General features: G+C 38.2%; 1 protein-coding gene across 1 annotated transcript in view; it reads right to left on the reverse strand.

The window, feature by feature from the left end:
- The window catches only part of ATRNL1 (attractin like 1), a 696,121-nt gene that overhangs the window by 550,487 nt on the left and 129,512 nt on the right, over nucleotides 1–16,122 (reverse strand). The window contains exon 11 of the mRNA XM_081236563.1: nucleotides 478–562. Coding sequence (XP_081092689.1) covers nucleotides 478–562 — 85 coding nt within the window. The remainder of the gene's footprint in view (nucleotides 1–477; nucleotides 563–16,122) is intronic.

Raw genomic sequence — 16,122 nt, forward strand, 5'->3', positions numbered from 1 at the left:
GTAACTTAATGATCATCCAGTCCAAATTCCCAGTGGATATAACAGTCTTAAAGGCCAGAGAGGTTAAGAGACTTGTCAAAAGTCACACATTCAGTTATGACAGAACCAGAATGAGAATCTAATTCTTCTCACTTCCCTTGCTCTCCTCAAAAGAAATATGTGGCTAGCCTTTCTATCACTTCAGACTCATCTTTTTTAAGGAAGTCATTCATGATCTGATCTCTGGAAAAAGGAAAGAAGGTAGGATGACTTTTTAAAAGAGTATCTGAAGTTCTATCTCAGTACCTTTCCTTTGATACTCCCCTGCCCCTTAAATAAATTTAAACAAAAAGAAATGAAGGATATGGTTCATGAAGCAAAATTCATTCCACGGTATTACAGGGATATATAAAATCCAATCCATTCAGTACAAACAACAAATTTTTAAAGAATAACAAAATATGTGGGTAGTATGACTGATAAATGTGCTTCTTTTACCCATTAATGACAACTGCAGAGTGTCCAAATCTGTTGACATCTCTATGAAGGTTTGGTTTCGGTAATATTTTCCATTCATCACAAGCTAGGAAAATGAAAACAGCAAAACAAAAAATGAAATCAAAAGAACTATTTAATACAAATACTATAAAATAATCATTGGCCAAATAAAGATATAATACTTAAAACTAGGAAGCCTTTCATTAATTTTCCATGACCTACAATTTAGTATCATTACTCAACTAACATTATTCCTTAAATAAAAATAACTTCTGCCTGAAATTCTCACAAATAATTTTACATGTATGAGAATAAAGGAAATCAAAGGAAAAAAATTAGATGAACTTTACATTGGAGGATAATTTCAATGACATATTTTATTAAATAAACCAAGAATCATATAGTAAAATTCATGAATCTCAATATTGGGCAAGCCCATCAAAAAGTTAAATCACTAAATCAAATTTTACATGCATGCATGCAAAATTAAATGGAATATATAATACTCAATGAAAGAATGCCTAAAAATGGAATCATCAAAATAAAATATTTAAATCAGTTTAATGATTCGATATTTCAAAGGAATAGTTTTCATTTTATGTAAAAGAGAAGAGCTTTAATTGCAAAAAATAGAAAAAAATGAAAAAAAAAACCTAAATAATTCATGAGCTACGTAAAGACTATGGAAAGAAAAATGATTAAAGAAAACTGTTTATCATTTAAATATAGCCTCAGAATCGACACATATATTAATAGAGATTTTGAGATGTCAAATAATTCAGTATTCAGTGACTAGGAACATTCTGAGAACAGTGTTTTAGATTTTATCCTCTTAGACATGGCATATCTAAAAGCAGGCCTTGGTATTTAATACAAGCACATAGATGTAACAAGGTTTAAAGCAAATTTATTTCATTTTTTGGTAACTTAGAAGCCCTTTTGAAACAAGAAAATAATCTCAAATACAATTAGTTGTAATGAATTACTTGTTTTCTTATATAAGCAATCATGTCTATTACACTAGAAATGAAATAACAAATTTGGCTTTAATTCAATATTATTACTAGTAAAGATCAAAGGAATCACAAAAACAAAAACCATAGTTTAGAACATTAAACTGGAAGACTGAGAGCAATAAAATATATCTTGAATTATATCTCCCACAGTGTATTCTGAGGTTCACAAATCTGCCCCAAAAGGGGTATTCCTTAGTTGATATAATCTCTCTCTATAGTTCACAACGTACATGAACCTATTAATTACTCTCAAAAGAGACAGTACAAAAGCACAGAAGCCTAACTGTACTAAACCCAGTGTTTTCCCAATGTTTTATCCATAGAAGCACTTTTCACATGACACCTATTAACATTCCCAGGAGCCAAGGCTCTGAAGATCACATTTTGAGAACTACTATTATAAAGGCCTACACATAATATTCATAGTCTACCAATTTTATGCGTTAGAGTTCACTTAAGAAATGTACATTTCTTAAGTGTACATTTATATGCACGCAGTAATATAAAACTTCCAAAGTGCTTTCATCTATATAACTTAAAATAGTCTGTATAAGAATCCAGTGAGGTTGATTGAGCAGGTATCACCATATGCCAGAAATGAAAAATGAGACCTAAGAGAAGTTAAGCAATGTCCTTAAGGCCCATTAGATTACCTTTGTTTTTCTATAAATTATGTTTATGAATGCCTGATGTTATAAAAGTATATTGAATGGATTCTGAAAGATAATTCCCATTTGGAGAGAAGGGGTGACCTGTAAAAGGTACAGACTTTGACAAAGAAAGAGATGAAAATGTTAGAGATAGATAATGAGTTAGGGCAGACAGATTATAATCATTCCACCAAAACCCAACACACACACACACACACACACACACCACATGGCCACTGATTCATAAATTGTGTGTTGAATACAGTATTCCAACAACAGAATTAGAAACCTGAATGTGCGTCAAAGAAATGAAACAGAAAACAGTCAGATCAAAGAGTAGGATTTCCAGAAATTAGGACTTCCAGAAACCAGTTTATTATAAAAATCTCCAAAGAAGGATCATCTTCAAGGTCATCTCTGGGACATCTGGAATCCAGAAAAGAAAGTGACCCAACAATCTGAGCCTATCCAGGACTAAAGAATAAGTAATTTGGCCTAGCATCCAAAACAAATCAGCAGAAGGAGGCAAGAAAAGCAGATTTCCAAAATGAGAACCAGGGGAAATGCTCAGAAAACCCATCTAAGAAGTGAGTCAGGAAAAAGAGCTGAGAGAATAAAGGCCAGCAATTACTAAAAATTGGGCCTTTTGAAGATTTCTTGTAACTCTATACTCTCTTTAGGGAAAAAGAAAAATTTTTAAGCACACAGAATAGTCTAAAGAATGGTATTATAAACACCTATATACCACTACCCAGATCTGTCAAACCCAATATTTTACCACGTTTACTGTAGATTGTCTAAAGAAAGAAAATATTACAGATATGATCGAGGCTCCCTGTGTACTCCCTCTCAAATTCAACTGCTTTATGTCTTCTGTCTTTGGACACAACCACTATCCTATATTGGTTTATCAATGTTCCCATATTTATGATCTATACAGAGTATTTTTGTAGGTTATAAAACAATATAAATGGTATCAAACTATGGATTCTTCTCCACCTTGCTTATTTTGTTCAACCTATTGTTTTTTGGTTTTTTAACCATTTTTAAGTGAACAGTTCAGTGACACTAAGTACATTCGCATTGTTGTGCACCATCATCACCATCCATCTCCAGGGTTTTCTTCATCTTGCAAAACTAAAACTCTGTACCCATTAAATGATAACTACCCATTCCCTTCTCTCCCCAGCCCATGGTAACCACTATCCTACTTTTTTGTCTATAAATTTGACTATTCTAAGTACCTCAAATGAATGAATTCATACAGTATTTGTCCTTTTGTGACTGGCTTATTTCCCTAAGCATGTATTCAAAGTTCATCTGTGCTGTAGCATGTGTCAGAATTTCCTTCCTTTTTAAACCCTGAATAATTTCCATTGTATGTATGTATGACATTTTCTTGATCCATTCATCCATATGTGGATATGTAGGTTGTTGCCAGATTTTGGCTACTGTGAATAATGCTGCTAGGAACATGGGTGTACAGATATCTGTTCCTGCCCCTGATTTCAATTCTCTTGTGTGTATACCCAGAAGTAGAATTGCTGGATCATATGGTAATTATGTTTAACTTTTTGAGGAACCTCTATACTCTGTCCTATAGTGGCCACACCATTTTACATTCCCCCTAGCAGTGCACAAGGGTTCCAATTTCTCCACATCCTCGTCAACACTTGTTATTTTCTATTTCTTGATAATAGCCATCTTAATGGGTGTGAAGTGGTATCTCACTGTGGTTTTGATTTGCAATTCCCTAATAATTAGTGATGTTGGGCATCTTTTTATGTCCTTATTGGGATATTTGTATATCTTCTTTGGAGAACTATATCTTCATCAAAAAGCCTGTACATTAACTTGGTCAAATTTATTGTTTTCCACCATAATTCAAAAATAGACATGTACCACATTGTTCATTGCAGCACTATTTACAATAGCCTGGACGTGGAACCAACCTAAATGCCTGACAGATGAATGGATAAAGAAGATGTGGCACATATATACAGTGGATTATTACTCAGCCATAAAAAGAAACGAAACTGAGTTATTTGTAGCGAAGTGGATGGACCTAGAGTCTGTCACACAGAGTGAAGTAAGTCAGAAAGAGAAGAAAAGCAAATACCATATGCTAATGCATATATACAGAATCTTAAAAAAAAATGGTACTGATGAACCTAGTTGAAGGGCAGGAATAAAGAGGTAGACACAGAAAATGGACTTGAGGACATAGGGTGGAAGGGCAAAGCTGGGACAAAGTGAGAGCAGCATCTACATATATACACTACCAAATGTAAAATAGTTGGCTGCTGGGAAGCAGCATCATAGCACAGGGAAATCGGCTTGGTGCTTTGCAATGACCTAGAGGGGTGGGATAGGGAGGGTGGGAGGGAAGCTCAAGAGGAACAGGATACGGGGACATGTGTATGCACATGGCTGATTCGCTGTGCTGTGCAACAGAAACTAACACAGTATTGTGAAGCAATTATACTCCAATAAAGATCTATTTTTAAAAATGTATTGTCTTCCTTGTGATTTGTGCTTTTTATTCTTAACTCAAGATTGTAAAGAAAATCTCTAATTTTCTTCAAAGGATGTACAGTTTGGCTCTTACTATTCTGATCTTCAATCCAGTTGGAAGTTATTTTTGCATTTGTTGCATGGATCTAACTTAATTTTCCCCATATACAATATTTCCCAGATATTTCTCAGTATATTTCCGTATACCAATTGCCCAGAACCATTTTTTGAGCATTTATCCCTGACCCACTAATTTGTGTCTCATTTGACCTCTGCACTGCTATGGTTTGTTTTTATTCCACTTGTTTTTAACTAAAGATATATATGTGCAAAGTTTAAAAGCAAATAATTCCACAAGGTTCATCACAGAAAAGCCTCCTCCTCCCTATCTATGGGCTATGGAAGCCCGAAATTGAAAAGCACATAGTTGCTTCTAATACTTAAAAAACATTTTTAATTACTATTATAATATTATATAAAATTAACTGAAGAATTCATCAAATCTTTTATAGTCTTTTTTTTTTTTTTTTTTTTTGCGGTACGCGGGCCTCTCACTGTTGTGGCCTCTCCCGTTGCGGAGCACAGGCTCCGGACCTGCAGGCTCAGCAGCCATGGCTCACGGGCCCAGCTGCTCCGCAACATGTGGGATCTTCCCGGACCGGGGCACGAACCCGTGTCCCCTGCATCGGCAGGCGGACTCTCAACCACTGCGCCACCAGGGAAGCCCTATAGTCTTTTTAAATGGGTAAAGATTCCTAAAGTGGCGGCCATGACCTTTACCTAATAAAAATAACATGCTAATTGCTTATCAGTGCTATATAATATTTAACTCTCAAAACAACTCTGAGGAGTAAATATTTTTGTCACCATGTTTTAAATAAGGAAAAGAGTCTTTAGAAGTTAGGCAACTTCCTTAAAGTCATTAAATAGTAAAGTCATTAAATAGTAAAGTCAAATCAGAACCAGACCTCCTTAACTTCTTTACGTTATACTGCCTCACCACACCATCAAAATATCCTTTTTGATATAAACATTAACTTCTTGAAAATAAAAACACAATAATACAGTTTTTTTAAGTACACAAGTCCCTGCAGAAGAAAAGCATTACAGTACAGTAATAAAAAAAAATTATACAGAAGAGCAATTAACTCAGACAAATAATAATACAACCTAATTCTACTTCAAGAAGTTCTTTGCCTTTTAATATATGTGGTCGTAGGAGGTGAAGGCTTTATTACTATCTCCAGGACATAACCTTCAACTATACTAAACGTTCAAAAATAATTACACACAATATTTGTGGTAGACTTTGCTGCTGCTCAACAAATATTCCAGCTGTCATCCTTAAGGCCTAGGCAAAATGATATTCCCACACTCCTTAGAAGTTGGATGTGACAATATGACTTGTTTTAGTCAAGGAAATGCAAGCTAAAGTGATAACTGTATTTCTGGATAGAACCATTTAATTACCAATGAAAGAAAATGCAATTTAGCCTTGGTCCCTAAGTGATTAACAGTAAGCAAATCTGCCCTCTCCACCAACACTAGACATGTATCATGGGTGAAAAATAACCTTTTATTGGTGTTAAGAATAAGACCCTGACACATGGGATGGGAACATCGGAGTTGATGCCCTGAGAATCTCCCCCAATTTTGCATTCCCAAATTTTCCTGAATCTTCTGAGACTGCAGAAGTGGTCTACCCTACTCTACTGAGAGACAGTACTCTACCCTTGCTCTTAACCCAGTGCAGCAGCTTCCCTCCAGTAACACCTGTACCCTAGTTCAGAATCTGCTCACACCTCCCCTATTGGCCATTGGGTCTATAACTTGGCTCAGCATAACTCAGCCTGTTATATTCTGGGACTGCTAAGAAAAGAAAGGGACTACATCTCAAAGGATCTGTAAGACCTAGATAGCACATACTGGCAGAAGTTGGGGGGAATACACATTGGTTCTGGATTCTGAAGGGAGTTTGATCAAAAACATCAGAACTTTACATTGGATTAGGAAAAAGTTATTTATTTATTTAAAAGCACTCTCCAAGATGCAGGATTTAGGATTTATCCCCTTATAAGAACCCTGGGAGATGGTGTGAACTCACTGTTAAGATGACTCCTATACACAGCAAAGGAAACCATCAACAAAATGAAAAAGTAACCTACTACTGAATGGGAGAAATTTGTAAATCATATATCTGATATGGGGTTAATATCCAAAATATATAAAGAAATCACACAACTCAATAGCAAAAATACCCAAACAACGTGATTAAAAAACAGGTAGAGGAATTGAAGAGATATTTTTCCAAAGAAGACACAAAAATGGGCAACATGTACATGAAAAGGTACTCAGCATCCCTAATCATCAGGGAAATGAAAATCAAAACCACAATGAGATATCACCTTACACCTCATAGAATGGATATCACCAAAAAGGCAAGAGATGGCAAGTGTTAGCAAAGATGTGGAGAAAAGGGAACCTGGTTGCACTGTCAGTGGGAATGTAAATTGGTAAAGCAACTATGGAAAACAATACAGAAGTTCCTCAAAAAACTAAAAATCGAACTGCCATATGATCCACCAATCCCACTTCTGGGTATATACCCAAAGGAAATGTAAAAAGGATATCAAGGAGATATCTGCACTCCCATGTTCATTGCAGCATTATTCACAATAGCCAAGATACAGAAACAACCTAAGTGTCCAGCAATAAATGGATAATATTATTCAGTCATTTGAAAGAAGGAAATCCTGCTGTTTGTGACAACATGTATGGAGCTTGAGGGTATAATGCTAAGAGAAATAAGACAGACAGAAAAAGACAAATAATAAATGGTATCACTTACATGTGAAATCTTAAAAAAAAAAAAAAAAAGCCAAACTCATAGAAACACAGAGTAGAAAAGTGGTTTCCAGGTATGGGGGAAATAGGGAGAGGTTGAGGAAAGGGTACAAACTTTCAGCTATAAGATGAATAAGGTCTGAGGATCTAATGTAGGCTTGGTGACCACAGTTGCAAACCCAATATTGTACAACTGAAATTTGCTGAGTGGAATGTAAGTGTTTTCACCAAAAAGAAAAAAGATAAATATGTGAGGTGATGATGGATGCGCTAATTAACTAGATGTGGGAGATCCTTTCACAATGTATACTTATATCAAATCATCAGAATGTACACTTTAAATATCTTACAGTTTTATCAATTACACCTCAATACAGCTGGGAGAAAAAAAGATGACTCCTAGAAACATGGAAAAATACAGACTAAATGCCAGAATTGTCATAGCAAATACTAAAAGCAGGGGTTAAAAGTCTAGGAAAGTGGCGCTGTCACTGTTGGAAAAAGCAGCATGTGGAATATATAGAAAGCCCCTGTGAAAGAATCCCAATGCAGACCCTACACACCTGCCAAAGGCCATGCCATCTGCAGTGGAAATTTTTATACCTCCAGTCTTGTCATGTTATTGAGCCCTGGCAGAGATGGAGTGCTTCACATGTATTATTAAGTGACCATGTGCTCAGAGTTTTCTATCATGATATACTGTATAACATCAGAAAACCCACCAGGTCATTTTACCTACAGCAGGGCCAGAACGTATGTCATTTACTGAAGCCATGAAGAATGTGATGGTGAGAGGGATACTGGCATCACTGAGAAATCGGTGGCTTTCCTTCATAGACCAAAGCTGATGGTATGAAAAACTGTAACAGAACTGTGCTCAGTGATGGAGAAAATAGGAAAATAGAGGCCAGCTGGTGACACTTAACCATCAGAATCCAATCCAAGTAGAGAGCCATTACTGTAATAAGCAGCAAGATCGAAGTGTCAGTCAAGAGGACTGACCTATTGAGAATTATAGAGATGTTTAAGAGAACACAGCATCACTAGAAGCAAAACAGATGGGCAGTCAACAAGGGTACTACCTAACTTATATCATCAGAAGAAATCAAGGATAAACGATCAGAAGGCTGATGGCAGATGCTACAATAAAAAGTCATAATTCATTGCTCAATTTCTGGATTTGAGCCACTTTCTAAATCCAGAGCTGATACATTTAAAAGTCTGGGGCCCAGGAGGAAGGACCCTGTAATACCACAGCAAGTATACATGGTAATAGTGTCCCCAGTTCTTCCTCAAAGGTACCAACGGTCATTTCATTGGGTAACCCTAGCCTAGAGAAAAAAGCAACCACAAACATTGCAAGTACGGCTGGACACAAGGTCTGAGTTGACACTGACACACCATAGCCTCTCTTATAGCAGGGATAATATGGGAATGATGAAATTAATGGCATCCTGGCCAAGGTTCTTCTCAAAATGAGCCAGTGGGTCTGCAGACCTATGCAGTGGTCATGTCCTAAGTCCCTAGATTAATAATTGGAATAGACATTCTTGGCAAATGGAACCACCCCAACGTTGGGTCCTTGTCTGTTACAGTGGAAAAGATCAAGCTGAAGCCTCTGGAACTGTTACCCCCTGGATAATATAATAAGTTTTAAAATAATGTTGCATTTCAGAGGGAGTGAATGGCATAAATTAGTATTATCCTGAAGAATGTAAAGAATGCTGGATAATGGACCCCCTCAAATTGTTTAAATTACCAATCTGGCCCCTGTAAACTAAACAAGGCCTGGAAGATGACAATAGCTCACTAACAAGTAGTAGCCCAAACTGCAGGCACCATGCAAGACGTGTATCTTTGTTAGAGCAGATTAACATGGTCACTGATGTGGCAAATGTGTCCTTTGCTAACCCTACCAGAAAAGAGGACCAAAAGCTGTATGCATTCATAAGGAATAAAATAGTATACATTCACAATTTTGCCTTGGAATTATGTTAACTTTTGTCAGAACACATTTGGCCCAATTGGACATCTTGCAGAACATTTCATTTTTCCACTACATTAATGGCATCATTCTAATAGTGCCAGGTGAACAAGAAGAGTTAATGCAGTGGAGGCCTTGTTAAGACATATATGCTTCAAAGGGTGGAAGATAAAACCTACAAAGATTCAGAGACCTTCCATGTAGTAAGCTATTTAGGGGTCTAGAGGTCAAGAGCATTCTGAGACAGCTCATCTGAACTGAAACACCAACTATTACATCTTTCAACTCCCATTCCAAGGAAGAAAGCAAACATCTGATAGGTGTTTTGGGGTTCTGAAGGCTGTATATTCCATTCCTGGGAATACTGTTCAAGCCCATATACTGGAAAATATCAAAGGCTGCCGGCTCTGAGTACATGTCAGGGCAGAAAATAGCTCTGCTATAGGTCCAGGACACACTGCAAACAGCCCTGCAACTAGGGCCACATGACCCAGGAGATACTATAGTTATTGGAGGAGTCACTGTTAGAAAAAGAAGCATGTGGAATATATAGAAAGCCCCTGTGAAAGAATCCCAATGCAGACCCAACACACATGTCAAAGGCCATGCCATCTGCAGTTGAAAATTTTATACCTCTATTCCCACCACACTACTGAGCCCTGGCAGAGATGGAGTGCTGGACATGGGTTATTAGGTGACCATGTGTTCAGTTTTCTATCATGAGCTGTCTCTGTCATCAATAATCACGAGAACATAAAGTGGAAGCTGTACCCAAGATGAAGCATGAGCAAGAGCACAGTGCACAAGCAATCTGCATGAGCTGGTGGCTCAGACCCAGTGTCATCTTCCACTGCTGCCCCCGCACCCATCCCACATCTTACAGCTATGGCCGTATGAGGAATCCTTTATGCCCAGATAACAAGAAGAGGAAAATGAAAATATGTAAGCTTCGTACATGGCCACAATTCAAAAATGGTTATCACTTACAAGACAGTTTCACTCAGGGGTGGCCTGGAAGAACAGCAAAAAAGGAAAAAGCCTCCCAATTGGGCAGGCCTTTGAGAATTGTGCCTCATGAACATTGTGTGGAAAGAGAAATGGCCCAGGAGCAGTAGTTAATGACCTAGCTGGCTGATCAGGAGCCTAGAAGCAGAAATATTGAAGATCAGAGACAAGGAGGTCCTAGAGTAGAGACATGTGGATGAATATATTTGAACGAGCATGAAATGTGAAGATCTTTATGATACAAGTTAAAGGCCATCAGAGAGCATCCAACATGGAAGAGACGTTAAACAACCAGTAAACAATTGACTGAGACAGCTAAAGTCAGTCTGTATCATAGGACACCTCGGTGCCAACAAAATGAGCACATGAACTAAGTACCCATATGGCAGAGATGGAGGCCATCCAGAAATGCAATAACATGGGCTCTTTCTGAAAAAAGCTGACAGAGTTACTCTTCCACCAAATGTCCAACCCGACAGCAAGATATCAATCCTGATCCCCTGATAAGGCCATTCCCCAAGAACACAAACTGGACATTTGGTGGCAAGTTGACTACATTGGGCCCCTTCCACTCTGGATGGGCCAACATTTCATTATGACAAGAATACATATTTTGAGGATGCATTTGCTTTTTCTGCCCACATGGTCTTAACCAGCACAACTATCTTAGAAATTATGAAATGTCTGATTAACCAGCATGGGATCCCATGTAATCAGGAGACACACTTCACAGAAAAGGAGGTACAGAAATGGGCCTATGACCATGAAATCCACTGGATCCCAAACCACACAACCTGACAGAGATTTTGACACGCACAACTGAAGCACCAGGATGCAGGACACACCTGAACTAAAGCCCTTTAAATAGTGCTATGTCCCCAATAGGAAGAATATATAGGTCCAAAAACCCAGGAGTAAAAGCCACTTCTTGTGGCCTCATATTCAGTTACACAATTGGGAAATCTGTGCTCCTCATCCTGCAGAATTCAGGGTTCTGCAGGATTAGAGGTCCTATTCCCCAAAGGGAAAAATATTCTGGCAAAAGAAGTAGCAATCAACCATTTAACTGTAAGCTACAGTTGCCACTTGGGTACTTCAGGCTCCTTGTGTCAAGGGACCAGCAAGCAGGCAAAAAAGGAGTAGCATGTTGGCAGGGGTAATTGGCCCTGACCATCAAAAGGAGGGACTGCTGTTACAAATAAGGGCAGGGGAATATATTTGGTACACAGATGGTCCATTTAGTGTTTCTTGGTATCCCTTTGCCAAGTGTGATGGTAAATAGGCAAGTACAGTAACCCAGACTAGAAGGTATATGATGATCAGGAGCTCAAATACCTAAGGGGGAGGGGGTGGGTCATGCTCCCAGGTAAGACACAGAGACCAGAAGAAGTGCTAGCTGAGGGTAAGGGACATGAAAAAATAATGGATGAGGGACATGGTGAATATCCGTTGCAGCCCTGAGACCAGCTACAAAAGCCAGAGCAATAATCTAGGCTCCCACCAGGGAGAAAGGCCCACTGGAATCCTGGAGGAGCTGTTTAACAAATATATTTGAAGAAGCGGGCTGAGTGGCCCAAAGAATGAATTGTGATGAACATGGAAAGGCGCTGACTAAATACACCTTCAGGGAAGGACTTATCAGTGGACATCATTCAGCTGCCAGCCCCTGCAGAGACTGCCTTAGCTACGGAGGGTTTCCGCACCCAAGGTCCTGGGAGTGACCCTCGTACAATGACCGAACAAGACCTGTTTTATCCTAAAGAGCGACAACTCTGAGGGGCATTTCAACTCCAGAGTTGTCCTGGAGTTGGCTGAGGATGTTAAGTCTGCTGGACTTTTACTTTTCGCCCAATCCTGCTTCTTCCCCTCCCTTTTACAGGTGTTCCATCCAAGGACCTAAGAAGTACCCTGAACACTAAACTTTGTCTCAGAGTTTGCTTTTCAGAGAACTGTGACAGGATTGTTTGTTACCTCAGTCTAACATAACCTGTACTGACTGATACAATAGAGTAAGTGTGAATATTCCTCTACAGTGTCTTAAAATAGCTGGCAAATTGTTTTCAACTCACAAAATTGTTTAGGAAGAAGAGAATTTAACTTGCAAGCTTATGAAAAGCTGGTTGAGGTACGCAACTTTTGCAACTATAGGGACATTTCATGCTTGCTGATATTTGCCCACCTGCCAGGAGTTTTCAACAGAATGAGAAGAGAAAAACATAGGAGCAGTTGCAGCAAATACACTTTCCACTTATCCCTTGTAGCTTTTTCAATAATGACTAAACAGAATGTTGGGCTAGATAAATTCTTTTGCTGAAGCCTCAAAAGCAGCGGATTAAAGCGCTACAATCAACTTGATGTACCCTGCATCTGTGGAATACATGAATAGACAACGAATCATCCCAAATTGAGGAGGTGGACTTTGAGAACAAGATTTATCATTTTTTCCCCTTTTCCTCTTTTTACAACGAATCATCCCAAATTCAGGAGGTGGACTTTGAGAGGAAGATTTATGATTTTTTTCCCCTTTTCCTCTTTTTGTGAATGTGTATGTGTATGCTTCTGTGTGAGATTTTGTCTGTATAGCTTTGCTTCCACCATTTGTCCCAGGGTTCTATCCATCCATTTTTTTTTAATTTTTTAAAATAATTGTTTTTCATTTTAATAACTCTAATATATTTTATCATACTTTATTCTATTTTACTTTATCTTCTCTCTTTCTTTTTTCCTACCTTCCCTCCTTCCTCCCTCCCTTCTGTCTTTCTTCCTTTCTTCCTTTCTTCCTTTCTCCCTCCCTCCCCCCCCCTTTCTCTTTCTTTCTTTCTTCTACTGATTCTTTCTTTACACTTTTTCTCCCTTTTATTCTGAGCCAGGTGGATGAAAGGCTCTTGGTGCTGAAGCCAGGAGCCAGTGCTGTGCCTCTGAGGTGGGAGAGCCGACTTCAGAACACTGGTCCACAAGAGACCTCCCAGTTCCACATAATATCAAATGGCGAAAATCTCCCAGAGATCTCCATCTCAACACCAGCACCCAGCTTCACTCAACGACCAGCAAGCTACAGGGCTGGACACCCGATGCCAAACAACTAGCAAGACAGGAACACAACCCCACCCATTAGCAGGGAGGCTGCCTAAAATCATAATAAGGCCACAGGCACCTCAAAACACACCACCAGATGTGGACCTGTCCACCAGAAAAACAAGACCGAGCCTCATCCACCAGAACACAGGCACCAGTCCCCTCCAACAGGAAGCCTACAAAACCCACTGAAACAACCATAGCCACTGGGGACAGACACCAAAAAAAACGGGAACTACGAACCTGTAGCCAGCAAAAAAGGAGACCCCAAACACAGTAAGATAAGCAAAATGAGAAGACAGAAAAACACACAGCAGGTGAAGGAGCAACATAAAAACCCACCAGACCCAACAAATGAAGAGAAAATAGGCAGTCTACCTGAAAAAGAATTCAGAATAATGATAGTAAAGATGAGCCAAAATCTTGGAAATAGAATAGAGAAAATGCAAGAAACAGTTAACAAGGACCTAGTAGAACTAAAGATGAAACAAGCAACAATGAGCAACACAATAAATGAAATGAAAAATACTCTAGATGGGATCAATAGCAGAATAACTGAGGCAGAAAAACGGATAAGTGACCTGGGAGATAAAATAGTGGAAATAACTGCTGCAGAGCAGAATAAAGAAAAAAGAATGAAAAGAACTGAGGACATTCTCAGAGACCTCTGGGACAACATTAAACGTACCAATATTCGAATTATAGGGGTTCCAGAAAAAGAAGAGAAAAAGAAAGGGACTGAGAAAATATTTGAAGAGATTATAGTTGAAAACTTCCCTAATATGGGAAAGGAAATAGTTAATCAAGTCCAGGAGGCACAGAGAGTCCCACACAGAATAAATCCAAGGAGAAATACCGCAGGACACATATTAATCAAACTGTCAAAAATTAAACACAAAGAAAACATATTAAAAGCAGCAAGGGAAAAACAACAAATAACACACAAGGGAATCCCCATAAGGTTAACAGCTGATCTTTCAGCAGAAAATCTACAAGCCAGAAGGGAGTGGCAGGACATATATAAAGTGTTGAAGGACAAAAACCTGCAACCAAGATTACCCTACCCAGCAAGGATCTCATTCAGATTTGATGGAGAAATTAAAATCTTTACAGACAAGCAAAAGCTGAGAGACTTCAGCACCACCAAACCAGCTTTACAACAAATGCTAAAGGAACTTCTCTAGACAAGAAACACAACAGAAAGAAAATACCTACAATAACGAACCCAAAACAATTAAGGAAATGGGAATAGGAACATACATATCAATAATTACCTTAAATGTAAATAGACTAAATGCTCCCACCAGAAGACACAGATTGGCTGAATGGATACAAAAACAAGACCCATATATATGCTGTCTACAAGAGACCCACTTCAGACCTAGAGACACATACAGATTGAAAGTAAGGGGATGGAAAAAGATATTCCATGCAAATGGAAATCAAAAGAAAGCTGGAGTAGAAATTCTTATATCAGACAAAATAGACTTTAAAATAAAGACTATTAGAAGAGACAAGGAAGGACACTACATAACGATAAAGGGATCGATCCAAGAAGAAGATATAACAATTGTAAATATTTATGCACCCAACATAGGAGCACCTCAATACATAAGGCAAATACTAACAGCCATAAAAGGGGAAATCGACAGTAACACAATCATAGTAGGGGACTTTAACACCCCACTTTCACCAATGGACAGATCATCCAAAATGAAAATAAATAAGGAAACACAAGCTTTAAATGATGCATTAAACAAGATGGACTTAGTTGATATTTATAGGACATTCCATCCAAAAACAACAGAATACACATTTTTCTCAAGTGCTCATGGAACATTCTCCAGGATAGATCATATCTTGGGTCACAAATCAAGCCTTGGTAAATTTAAGAAAATTGAAATTGTATCAAGTATCTTTTCTGACCACAATGCTATGAGACTAGACATCAATTACAGGAAAAGATCTGTAAAAAATACAAACACATGGAGGCTAAACAATACACTACTCAATAATGAAGTGATCACTGAAGAAATCAAAGAGGAAATTAAAAAATACCTAGAAACAAATGACAATGGAGACACGATGACCCAAAACCTTTGGGACGCAGCAAAAGCAGTTCTAAGGGGGAAGTTTATAGGAATACAATCCCACCTTAAGAAACAGGAAACATTTCGAGTAAACAACCTGACCCTGCACCTAAAGCAATTAGAGAAAGAAGAACAAAAAACCCCCAAAGTTAGCAGAAGGAAAGAAATCAAAAGATCAGAGCAGAAATAAATGAAAAAGAAATGAAGGAAACGATAGCAAAGATCAACCAAACTAAAAGCTGGTTCTTTGAGAAGATAAACAAAATTGACAAACCATTAGCCAGACTCATCAAGAAAAGAAGGGAGAAGACTCAAATCAATAGAATTAGAAATGAAAAAGGAGAAGTAACAACTGACACTGCAGAAATACAAAACATCATGAGAGATTACTACAAGCAACTCTATGCCAATAAAATGGACAACCTGGAAGAAATGGACAAATTCTTAGAAATGCACAACCTGCCAAG

The sequence above is a fragment of the Mesoplodon bidens genome, assembly GCF_964165515.1.
Source record: "Mesoplodon bidens genome assembly, chromosome: 1".
In the NCBI taxonomy this organism is placed as follows: Eukaryota; Metazoa; Chordata; class Mammalia; order Artiodactyla; family Ziphiidae; genus Mesoplodon; species Mesoplodon bidens.